Here is a 12,792-nt window from a genome sequence, read left to right as displayed (position 1 = left end):
TAGCAACATCTTTCTGTTTTGACCAAAATCCTTATAAGCAGAGTGAAAACAATAAACCTGGAAAGTGGAATCCTTTGTTCAGCCTGCAAAACAGGTGCAATTAAGCCCTGGAAGATGCAAACAGCCTCTCAGCTGCCCTGTCAATGTGCTTCAACTCAGACCTAGACGGATCATCTGGAAGGGAGAAAGTCTCAATCAGTGCCCATGTCTGTTAGTTATGTCCCTGGCCTCTCTGCTGTGATTTCCAGAAAAAAAATACCAGCTAGGATAGTGGGTTTTTTTGCAAAGACACATGTTCAGTGAAATCTAAATACTGACTATCAATTAATTTCCATATAGCCACCAATCTTGCACTCATTCTCCAGCTGTGCAAGCCCAGTGAAACCATTCAATCTTTTCCCATTAAATATATCACTAAACCCAAAGCCTTTTAGCCCCACGGCAGCTCCAGCATCTTTCTCCTTCAAGTGTCACCATGAATTCTGCAGGTAGATTTGAGGAGCCAGATGGTGCTATTCAGGCTGATCTAACACTGTGGGTCACATACTACATGTGGCTTATAGGTCTAAGTTAAGACATACTCAGACACGTGTCCTCCCAAGTCCCCAGCAGAAGAGGCAGCAGGACAAGCAGAACCATTCCATGAGCAGGATGAGGCTCAAGAGCCTTGAGCTGCTCGTCCAGGAAAGGGCCCAAGGCAGAGGGCAGCCCAGAGGCACCCTGCAGGAACTGTCCAAGGCAGAACAACAATCTTATCACTGTGGCTGTTTAATGCGACCTGCAGCCTAAGTAAGCTGCTCTCCCCACGTGTTCAGAGCAAGTGTTAGGCATTTGTGTCAAAGACAAAGGTAACCATAAGATGCTGTGATGACAGGAGAAGGTCGTCTTCCTGTGTTTGCTCTGCTCTTAATCTTGACCAGGTGCTTCCCATCTATCCCCCCCTAGAAGGGTATTCCTCATGAAATGCCATCTAAGATTCCTGTTTTCATTCCTCCAGGAGTCCTTCTCAGGGATTGACAGTCAGGAGAGCTCTGCCACAAAAGAGGCCAGTCTACACAAAACACCCCAGAGCACTCCTGAACTTAGAATCATAGAATCATAGAATCATAGAATCAGTGAGGTTGGAAGGGACCTTTAAGATCATCAAGTCCAACCATTAACCTACCCTGATAAAAACACCACCACTCCTAAACCATGTCCCTAAGCACCTCATCTACCCTTTTCTTAAACACCTCCAGGGATGGTGAATCCACCACCTCTCTGGGCAGCTTATTCCAATGTTTAATAACCCTTTCAGTGAAAAAATGCTTCCTAACATCTAATCTAAACCTGCCCTGACATAACTTGAACCCATTTCCTCTTGTCCTATCACTTGTCGCCAGGGAGAAGAGGTCAGCTCCCATCTCTCTAAAACCTCCTTTCAGGTAGTTGTAGAGGGTGATAAGGTCTCCCCTCAGCCTCCTCTTCTCCAGGCTAAACAACCCCAGATCCCTCAGTCGTTCCTCATAAGGTTTATCCTCCAGACCCTTCACCAGCTTTGTAGCCCTTCTCTGGACACGCTCCAACACCTCAATGTCCTTCTTGTAGTGAGAGGCCCAAAACTGAACACAGTACTCGAGGTGAGGCCTCACCAGTGCCGAGTACAGGGGGATGATTACTTCCCTAGTCCGGCTCACCACACTATTCCTGATGCAGGCCAGGATGGTGTTGGCCTTCTTGGCTGCCTGGGCACACTGCTGGCTCATGCTCAGCCGGTTGTCCACCAACACCCCCAGGTCCTTTTCTGCCAGGCAGCTTTCGAGCCACTCCGCCCCCAGTCTGTAGCGCTGCATGGGGTTGTTGTGACCCAAGTGCAGGACCCGACACTTGGCCTTGTTGAACCTCATACCATTGGCCTCAGCCCATCTGTCCAGCCTGTCCAGATCCCTCTGCAGAGCCAATCTACCCTCAAGCAGATCAACACGCCCCCCCAGTTTAGTGTCGTCTGCGAACTTACTGAGGGAGCACTCGATCCCCTCATCCAGATCGTTGATAAAGATATTAAAGAGAACGGGCCCCAGCACCGATCCCTGGGGGACACCACTCGTCACTGGACACCAACTGGATTTAACTCCATTTACCACCACTCTCTGGACACGGCCATCCAGCCAGTTTTTTACCCAACGAAGAGTATACCTGTCCAGGCCATGAGCAGCCAACTTTTGACCATTGGCTTGAAAATTTCACCTCAAAATTAATATTTATTTGCTCCTCCAATTCTATTCCAGAGAGTGTTCCTCATCCCCACATCAGGGTCTATCACATGTAAAGTAGAACTGATCGTTTAGATGGACAGACATTATCACTAAACCTATTTTACAGGTACCAAATTAAGAAAGAATAAATAACCTGCCCTTTTCCTACAGGGAGTTTGCAGCACTGTTGAGTCCAGGCTTTTGGTATTCTCATACAAAATCTGCAGCACAAGTCCTTTCCTCCTCCCTCATACAAGGCTGATTATTGGTCATAACCCTCCCTCCAAAACATGCGGCAAGAAAAATGTCTGTCAGTTTTTGGTTTTCCTCTAAAAACACTTATGGCTGGAAACAAGAAACAGAATAGATGAGCTCAACTGAGCTGAATAAAAGGAAGTAACAGTATGAACACAACAGAAGTACTTCTTGAGCAGGAGCTGCAACTGTTTGTTGATGCTGATAGTATTGAATTGCTTGGTAGACTCAAAAGCAAGCTACACACGTTGCCCCGGCATCCTTGGGACCCATCCAAAAAGGCACAAAATTCCAGACGTGAAGGGCATTCTTTCTAGCTCCTCACAAATAGGTTCTTCAATGTTGGTATTGTTGTCCTGTAAAATTTGCCTTTTTGGAAAGCAGAAGATTAATCTTGGCTCTATGAGAGAGAAGGGGGAAAGACAGAACGCAGCTTTATTGACCAGTTGATCGATTCTTTCTTTGGAATATGTTGGTTGCTTATTTCTTAGCAATTAGTGCATTAGCAGTAAGGACACAGCAAGCAAGTATGCAGCATTTGAAGAAACAAACCTTTACTAGGCATGACATCAGGCCAGCATTCCCAGCTGTCTCCCTGTCGCTCTCAAGAGTCAATCTCCAACTTGACACCAAATCCTCTGCCTCCATATAAAACGTGTGTCCCTTCTGAAACATAATCCTTGCTCCTCATTTCTGCATACTGTACAACCAGCTTCTCTTGCCCTTCTTCTGGCTATGTGGCATCTTTTATCATCCTGCAGGTCTCTGCTTTACCACCCACATCAAACTAAAATCCCTTATCCTTCCCTTCTAGATCTTTCAAAATGTACCTAGGAGAAACAAAAAGCAAGGTATCCGACTAAGGAGATATGGCTGCTCTGAGCTTCATATCAAACAATGGAGTTGTTCTGTGTACGAAGCTTGGGAAAGTACCACGCATATTTCCAGTTCTGGCACGCCGCCCCAGGTCTGGAGTGCCTTCATGGGTCCTGCCTGCAGAATAAGCAGGTGTATCCTGTTATCTCAGTCCTTCTCTTCAGAAGCACACAAGTCATGGAAAGATAAAACAGTTTTAATTTTGTCGCTTCTTCTAGTTCATTCTAACCACTCTGCTCACCATCTGTTTTGCCTGTATTTCATCAGTTTAAATTAGGAGCTCCTTAGAGTAGGAATCTTGCCTTACTACATACATGTGAAATGCCAAAACAGAACATGAACACAGTACCAGTAACAGTGTCACAAAGACATTACCAAGGAGCACAGGATCAGTCTCGTAAATGATTCACCTAGAAGGCAGAGTTGTGTTTATTAATATATTATTTATTTTTATGTTACTATAGAACTTCAGAGAACCAACTAGAGACTAAACCACATTGTCTAGGGTGCTGTAAAATCAAAAATACTAATTAAGAGTTCCCGCCCAAAAGAGTTTACAATTTAAATAGCGTACGAGTGGTAACAAAAGTATGACACTTTCCTCTGCAAAAAGCAGCATGTGATTAACTTCAAGAACACAGGTCATTTAAGTTGAGAGTTTGCCATGTACGTGTTTTGCTTGTGAAGAGTCTGATTACACAAAAGCATCCCTCCATTGAGCCATTTCATCTCACACAGACTACCTGAAATCTGCTCAGTGGCCCTCATCAAGTCAAGTGCAGAGTCAGACAAAAGGAAATCTAGACTCGGATCCTAGCTGCCTCATTAGAACATAGAAGAAAATTTGACATATAAAGGTTTTACGGCAATCCAAACTGGCCAATACTTCTGGAGCACTAAAGTCTTCACCTAGCTTTATAATCAACCTGAAAGTTTCCAAGATACCACCTCTGTCTGCTGAAAGCATGGAAGCGGAAAGGCAAATGCACTGCTTAGTACCTAGAAGCATGATTATATGCCCTCCTTTGTCTTCTCTGTACCAAGCATTTCCTCTTGACCAAACAGCTCTCTGTGCAACACATTAGCTTTAATGGAAGCTCCTTAGAGATGTCTGTCTCCCTCTGTTAATTGCAATAAGAGCACAGAAAAGTGTTTCTCAACCTTTCCTAATCACTGGACCACATGACCCTTTGAAAGAAACATACAGCTCATTTCATATCCCACTGTTGTTTAAGGGTAGATAAGTCAGCCACGTGGAAATGGTAAAATGTTGAAATGTTAATATTTTACAAAAGTGTAAGTTATAATTACAAAACTTTAACGAAAAATGTAGCAAAAAATGGTATCACCTGATTAAATCAGTTCATACTTAACTGACAACTTCCTGTATGAGGGGTTCTGTTTTAGAGCTGAAATGTTTTCATGGATTGCCTGATGTTTTGTGGGCTGCCAGCTGTCTGTGGACCACAGGTTGAGTAATTTGGCACTAAATCTCCCTGCTGGGACTAAGTAACCAGTTTTAGGTAGTGTAATGCTTGACTTAGTAGCCTGAACTAGGCAGTCTGACTGTTGCATTCTGTTGCCTATGACACTGACAACAGCAGTGAAGATCTGAAAGGGAATGGGTCATTATTCACAATATTTAAGCCTTTGGTGGTTTTACTGCTTCAGGTAGCATCTATTTAAGTCTGTAGTTTTGTCCTACCCCTCCCATATCCATGACCAATCCATAAAACAAACCAGAAACATAACTCCCAATTTCCTTGATCAGATCCCCTTTCACTAATTTACTGATCAAGGAGCCTGGAGGAAATATATTACCTGTTACCATATGTTTTCTGTGGAATATTGGACACATCACTTGATCTCTTTGTGCCTCAGTGCTCTTACCAGTAAAACAGCAATAAAAATCATTCTGGTGACACAATACTTACTAAATTAATGCTCTTCAGTGCTTTAATACAGTGAAATGGAAAGGGTCTCACAAAGGCAAAATACTGTATAAAGGCAGCTGCAAAGGCCAAGACTCTTAGCAATATTCCACAACTTCTAGTTGGTAAAACTTCCTTCTTTACCAAACCAGGACTAGTACCATCTGTGATGTATATGCAAGAAAACCTTCCCCATTGGGGCTAAAGGCATTTCCAGCACATCTGTGCTTATGCAAGAAAATCTGGGTCACGGTTGACAAAGCAGCAGGCAGCGTTATTCCCTGCAGTGTGATCAGCACGGTCACACTTCACATGAAGGGCAAAGCAAACGTTGCACCTGCGCTGGACACTCCTCTGTCAGTTACTGTCACCAACAGGTTCTGCCCCCTCAGCAAAGCCATAAAGGTCGCAGCAGAGACGAACACGGTGGACGTGAAGCTGAGCTGGGAGCCACAGAGACCACTCGCTCTTCATGTGACAGAGAGCAGCAGTGCAAGACAACAAGATCTGTTTCAGAGGGATTACATCACCTTATTGTATAAGCTAGCATTTCTTAGCAAATTCTGCATGTATGGCAGGTGGTCTGCCCTTCCCACTTCCCAGCTCCAGAGCATGTAAAAGAGTACTGCAAACTCATCCATAGCCTTAGCAGAGAGCTTAAGACACACTAGGTCCATTACTGTATTTTCAAATAATTTCACAACACTGGTGTTGAGGCCTATATAGAGCAATAAATACCAGAATCCTTCACATCACCTGCCAGCACCACGTAAATAACATGAACTGCACAGAAGGACCTTCACATATGTGGTATATATCAACTGAGAGGGTAATACTTATGTATTGATAACCAAAAGCACAGGGCTGTGCTACGCCTTCATGAGAACAGCCCTCACCCACTTGAGCAGACCCTGTCCCTGCCTGCCTCTGGTAAAAAGGATACAAGTTATCTTTCTTTACCATCATATAATCTCTATTGATGCCGTTTTTCTTTTTTTTTTTTTTTTTTTTTTTCCCCCATTCATAGATCTCTTCAGACTTCCCATACATATGAAAAACAGGAGGAGGAAGGACCTGCTAAGTTTCTCTAAAATGGAAAATCATTACTGATGTAAGCAGTGTCTTTTGATTAAATCAACGTCTGACTTCAGTAGCACTACAGGTTCATATCAGCTGAGGATGGGGTGGCTGATCTCACCCACCCTTGCTAAAATGGCAACACAGTATCCAAGAAAGAGATAGCAGAGAAATTGTGACAAGGAAGGAAATTTCACTCAGCAGTTTAAAGAATTCTTTGGTTCCTCTTTGGTTTTGTTCAGACCTACCTACTTCCAGTGACAGCCAGAAGAAAGGATGCCTCTGATAAACCCCCAAATCCTTGTTACTTCCACACAGGGCTGGGAATTCCCAGTGAACATATCTGAGGCTGCCACCCTATTTCACCTCAAACCATAAGAGATCAGACAGGCCATTACTAATATTTTGATTTAAAAGAAAACAAATACAGGAGGAAAAAAAGCGTAATTAAGGCTGTGATTTTCAGTATGAAGAACATTTTTAACTATTTTATGTAATAATTTGTAATGCATTTCTAAGCTCCTCACAGCAGGAATTCAAATGCCTACATCACATGGTTATCATCTCAACTATCAACAACCTGTCTGATCCAGCCTCATTTCTACTGACATCTCCTTCCTCTGCCACATGTTCCAGATTGAAAGGCTTTCAACAGGCAGTGTGATGTGCCTAACTTCCAGAATTGGAGCCAAAACCTGTGTTTCTGTTCTGCATGATCCCACCAAGCACAAAAAGCAAGTTCCATGTTCCTGGGAAAAGAATAGGATTTCCATGCAAATACAACAGGCAGCATTTATATATACCACTTTTAACTTGAAAATGCTTTTAGATAACAGCCAAAGGGTATAGCAGACCAGTAACCACCTAGAATTGCCAGTGCTGTGCACTGTAGCTGAACAGGACTGTAATAACAAAGACAGATCCCAAATCCTTCTGCTAGAGTGGTGTCTACTACTTGAAGCAAAAAAGATTTTCCTTCAAAATGAATAGCAACAAACTGTAGATGATAGAACATGCCACTGATCCCTTCTGGTCTGTCTCAGAGAAGACAAATTCAGCACAGTTCATTACACTTCACAGATGAGGAAACTGAGATAGAGGTGTTCCAGGAAGTCCTTTGAGGTGTACTCAGAGATGATGACTAAAAAAGGCATTGTAATTAACCCACAGATGACAATGCTATCCCATTCAAGTTGTTGTGAGAGACAAAGCAAGAAATAACTCCAAGATGCAACAATTGCAATTACAGTGATTGCAGACATCCTTTGGTGGAAAACTCACCTGTAATCTACTACCATGTGAAAAAGAACATCCTGACTTTGTTCTTGTTGAGGTGAGTGAAAAAAAATACCTGGACCACAGGAGGATGAGAACTGAGCTCTTAAAGGAAAAAGATATCCAGGGACAGGATAATCTTTTCATTTCACATTTGTACAGTACCTAGTTCAGATCCCGACAATAATAGTCTTCAACTTTTAACACACAGCTATGGCAATATAAGATGCTACTCTGAAGTTTTTACCATTTGTCTTCTGGGGATTACCAGCACACAGCTCTGCGGGCAGAACAAAACAAGCCAGCACACCAGACCAGCATTAACACAAAGTCCAAACACTAAAGCTGAAATGATGTAACAGAAGGTTTGCAGTGAGCTGCCTGACTTCCCATTGAAGTGTGAGAAGCGCTCACAGACTCTGACATTTTGGAAAGAGAAACTGCTAGGACAGAGACAGCAACAACCAAATCAGAGATATTGGAAGCAACAAAGCACACAAAAGCCAAAGTAAAGGTTTGCTTTTTGTTTTAAAGCCCTTTCTGTTAGCCAAGTCACATCAGACATAACCCACACACAGATCAGCAGAAGTCGTAAGAGCACAAAGCAATACTGACAGCGTGATTAAACCACACCACACCATTTTCCTCCTAATCTTTATCAGCTAGTAAAATTTGATGAAAAAACAACTAAACAGGCAGAAGTGGGGAAAAAAAAGCCAAACCAGGTAGGCATTCTACTTAAAGCATGGCTATCTGTACTGATGGATCAACTAGTGATTCATAATGAGATGGAGAAAACAGACTAGATAGATTAAATCTTTGTCATGATCTTAATCTGAAGACCACTGTACACCAAGGAGTCAGTGATCCACCTAATAGTTAATCTGAATGACTGCAGGCCTGTGCTGTGCTGCATGTATAGCTTGGCCTTCTGGCCCACGTTGTGCTGTGCATATCCCTTAGATGCAAGATCAACTCAGTTGGTTAACAAAGGAGTCTGTAGGAAGCTCAAGTGGTGACCAGCAATTAAGCCACCTGCATGTCCTTGTTTGTCATCATCAAAAAGTGTAGCAACAAGTTCCCTTGTGAAAATCCTTTTTATTTGACAGTAGAAATAATTCATTTTTTTGGTGCTTTGATTTGTTTTTAAAAAAGAAAATCCTTTAAGGGTCTCAAAAGACCAAAGTGGATGGTAACCTTTTCACAGGCAGATCTGCACCGTGTGCTGCACCCAGACTGGAGGGCTGTTCCATGTTGCGCAGCTTGGGGTTCCCAGCACCTTAAGGGATGTAGGATTATTTATACTCTCCTCTTTTTCTTTATAGTGTTAGCTCTAATAAATGGCATTTTAAGCAATTCTGTACACAGTGCAAGTTTCTTGCTGGGATCATAACAAACCAGCACCTCCTGGTGCAAACCATTCTTAAAGGATGGATATATACACTAGGTAGCAGTGCAAAGAAAGTGGTGATCAAGCTTGGCTTGCTCTATCTTTCCTTGAAAAAATATTTTTTAATTATTACTATGATTACTAAATGATTAATATTTACTGCATATTCAAATTATTATTTTCTACTGAAATTACAGTATAACAAATAATTGAACAACCCTCTACACAGATAATTTCATACTGACACATGCTATTCAGAGAAAGCTGAAGAGAACGGGAAGGTTTATATGTTCAGCTAATTACCTGACTGCAGATGTCAACTACTCCATGTCCTGCCCCATTAGATTTTTACCCAGTCCATGTGTCTTACATGAAATCACCTCTGTATATGCGCATTTGCAGAGGCAAGTAAATTAAACTACCACCTCTTTGTAGACATTCTTTGTTCTTGAGGATTAGCTGGGTTACATGGTGACAAGTTTTTTTCAAAGCGGAAATTAGTCTAGTAGAAAGAAAAGCAGCTTTGGACAATACACACTACATTTCTCATTGCTGTCAGAGATATCTGCAGTTATACTGTTCAAATTAAATCATTTAAATATCTAACATGCTCTCCCAGAATGAACTGCAAACCAAATAACAGCTAGCAACAGCTGCAGCTGAATCCAGATCATATACCTCTGGGGCTAAATTCAACTCTGGAACCCCCCAAAATCTTCATATCTGACAGCCACCTAATGTCTTAGTGACACAGAGAGATAGCTATGATCAAGGTGAGTTTTCCTTTTGATGTTTCATCTCATATGGCAAAAGAGGAGACCTTGAAAATGCCTTTCTGGAACTACACTGATGGTGCAACATCATGGCACGTTTCTTTCAGACAAAGAAAGTGACAGGCCCTTGCAGACCCTCTACAATAACTTAAGAGCACAACAGATGTTCTCCTGAGTCTGCAGCTATATGTACCAGACAGAAAAAAATGCCAAATGATTCAACTGATTCAGTGTACTAACCTTGACCAGCCACATTTCCAGAAGGGAGACTGATCAGCCATCCTGCTGCCCCACCTTAAGCCCAAACTCTCCCACCAGGAATTTTCCAAGTGGCATCAAAAATGCCCTTTTCTCACTGAATCTCTTCTCAGGTGGGGCAGATGAACATGTACCTCGTGCTCGCTCCATTTTCCCCAGATGCTTGGAAAGAATTTCCAGGGAATTTCTACATGTATTCCCACCTACAGCACTTCCAGCCACGGAAAAGCTGTAGGACAAGTGCCACATGCTACGCCTCCCAGGCTGACAGCTTGAAGAGAGATCGAAACGTCTTTTGAGAGGGTAGGCGTCAAGTTGCAAGGAGGAAAGAAATATTTGATATTTCTTTTACAAAAAAATGAGAGAAGAAAGCAGCGGTAGCGGCTGGGAGACCCCGCGGCCGCCTCTCCCACGCCCCCTCGCGAGTCCCAGCCAGCCGCGCCGAGCCCCGCTAACAAAGCGCTGCTGCCCAAATCCACGTCCATTTTCCCACCCGCTGATGCTCGATGCCCCCCCTCCCGACCCCAAGCCCGTTCACCGCCGAGCACCGGGAGATGCCAACCGCCCTTCTTCTCCCCTGTCACCTTGCGCTGTACAGCACGGCAGCATTTTGCCCTCCGCCCCTTGGTAATTTTTCCCACGCTGGAAAAAATACCACCTATTTTCGCCCTCACCCACCAAACAGCCGAGCGCACTATCCCCAACAACAACCTGCTAAATTTAGCCGAGTCGCTGCCACCGCGTATTCATAGCTGGGGCGAGCGGGACAGGCGGCAGCAGGCAGGGCGCGGACACCGCACCGACATAGACATGCAAGGATATGCAGACACACGCGTTGCAGGTGCCGACCAGCAGCTACTTACACCACTAGCCTGGAGATGATCCATGAGACCATGGCGCTGCCTGCCGCAGGGCTGGGCTCTCCCGGCAGGGAGGGCTCACCCCGTCTCCTCGCCCGCCGCCGGCCGCCGCCCGAGTGAGCGGGGCGGGCGGCTCGGCCATCCGGCCCCGCAGCCTCAGCGCAGCCTCACTGGCGGCGCCGCCGGCAGCCAACGCGCAGCCGGGCCCGGCCGTCGAGATTGGGCAGGGCCCGCGGCCGCCCCCCGCCGTGCTCGGCGCTGCGGGAGGAGGAGGAGGAGGAGCAGACCCCGCCGGCCTCCCCAGCGGGAGACCCCCGAGCGTACGGGGAGGTAGGGCCGGTGGCTGCGCCAGCCGGGCTGGGGTCCCTGTCCCAGGCTGCGTGACCGGGCAGACACGTGTGCATTTCTGGACCACCGTAGCAGAGGCAAGACACAAAGCAAACCCGATCGACTGTTCATATCAAAGTAAGGGCAAAGCTAAGGCATGGTGTTGATGGGCTTCTTGGATATAGCGGAAGAGGGGGATCCCCCTCCATGCCCCAAAGTTTGCAGGCACAACAGACAAGGGTACTGGCTGCATGATCCAGGTGAATCCCCATCACCATCAGTGATGACAGCCAGCAATCTCCTCCACGCTCGTTTTCATTAGGGGGTCTTACAGCTATCAAATCCAATTTCCACCAGGAACATTTGCCCATATGTGGAACAGACATTGGCTTGACCTGCAGGTTGTTCTTCCCTAAGATTCCTTTGGGTTTTTCTTTCCCATCACTAAGTTGGGACATGCCAAGTATGATTAGATTGTCAGAAATCATCTTCCACTGCTTTGGTTTTTTTCTTCTATCAGAAGCACATGTGCCCATGGGAATTCATGATGTGTTTTAGTCTTGCGGCAATTCTTAGCTCTCTCTCAAGCTTGCCACCATGAGATCAGCCCCAAGCTTTACTTGGAGGCTGCTCGGTGGAGCAGTTGGCCTGGTTTCAGGCCAGGGCTCCAGCCACCCTGGCGGCACTGCAGGATCCCTGCCTCCATGCCCAACACATTGTTCTTTCCTAGGACTGGGCATCTGCAGCAAATTTTCCTCATCATTTCCTCTCATTCTGAGACAGCATAGCTGAAAATGGCTGAAATTCCCTAATGTATCATGAGTAACCCGTGAGGAACTCTTCTAGGGAGAGACTGAACATTTCAAACCAGATGTAGCAGACCAAGGAGCTGATCACAGACCTCTCCAGTCCCAGGTGGCCACAGCCATCCTCACACTCCTTGTCCATTTCCACAGGGGGATGGTCATCACAAAATATCCAGCCCTTACCTAAGACCTTTCTTCTGCTCAGCTCAAAGTGCTCCATAACGGGATCATCTTTTAATATGTAGGCTCTCTGGACCTGGTCCACAGAAAAACAATAGCACCCATAGTCTTCAGCTAAAGCTGCAGGTATAGACATACATATAGTCGAAGTTCAGCATCTCTAAAAATTACCTTCTGGGGGAGCATCTACATCGACGCATTGCTCTTCTCTCTGCAGTGGGTCTGTTCGTCCACCAGAGGGAACTTCCACCTCACGCTGTGACCTGTAACAAGCTGTCACCTCCTCGCCCACTTCCCTGTGTTACAGCAGCATTTCCGCTACAAACACCGGTATTTTCTGGTTACAAGACAGGCTGTGAACCGCAGCTGGAGGTACGGGGCCACCACCAAACATTTCTGCCCCGGGGACTGCAAGGACCTACAGTGGCAGCATTGCTACAGCCAACATTTTGACTGCTATAGAAGCACCACAAAGACAGGACTGGGTGGTCTGTTGCAATAAGCAAGTGTAAATTAGCTGTCTTCTCCAGACAAGACTGCTCTCTGGAAG

The 12,792-nt window shown here is 45.1% G+C and overlaps 1 protein-coding gene across 2 annotated transcripts in view; it reads right to left on the bottom strand.

Moving 5' to 3' along the window:
- Positions 1-11,079, bottom strand: part of REEP1 (receptor accessory protein 1) — a 73,552-nt gene extending 62,473 nt beyond the window's left edge. For both annotated transcript variants that reach the window (XM_082482284.1, XM_082482283.1), the window contains exon 1: positions 10,933-11,079. In XM_082482284.1, coding sequence (XP_082338410.1) covers positions 10,933-10,964 — 32 coding nt within the window. In that variant the 5' untranslated portion in view covers positions 10,965-11,079. The remainder of the gene's footprint in view (positions 1-10,932) is intronic.
- Positions 11,080-12,792: the final 1,713 nt, after the last annotated feature.

This window comes from Vanellus vanellus (genome assembly GCF_965231255.1).
Source record: "Vanellus vanellus genome assembly, chromosome: 4".
Classification (NCBI taxonomy): domain Eukaryota; kingdom Metazoa; phylum Chordata; class Aves; order Charadriiformes; family Charadriidae; genus Vanellus; species Vanellus vanellus.
Note: the sequence above shows the minus strand (reverse complement) of the source record. Positions and strands in the feature narration are given on the sequence as shown.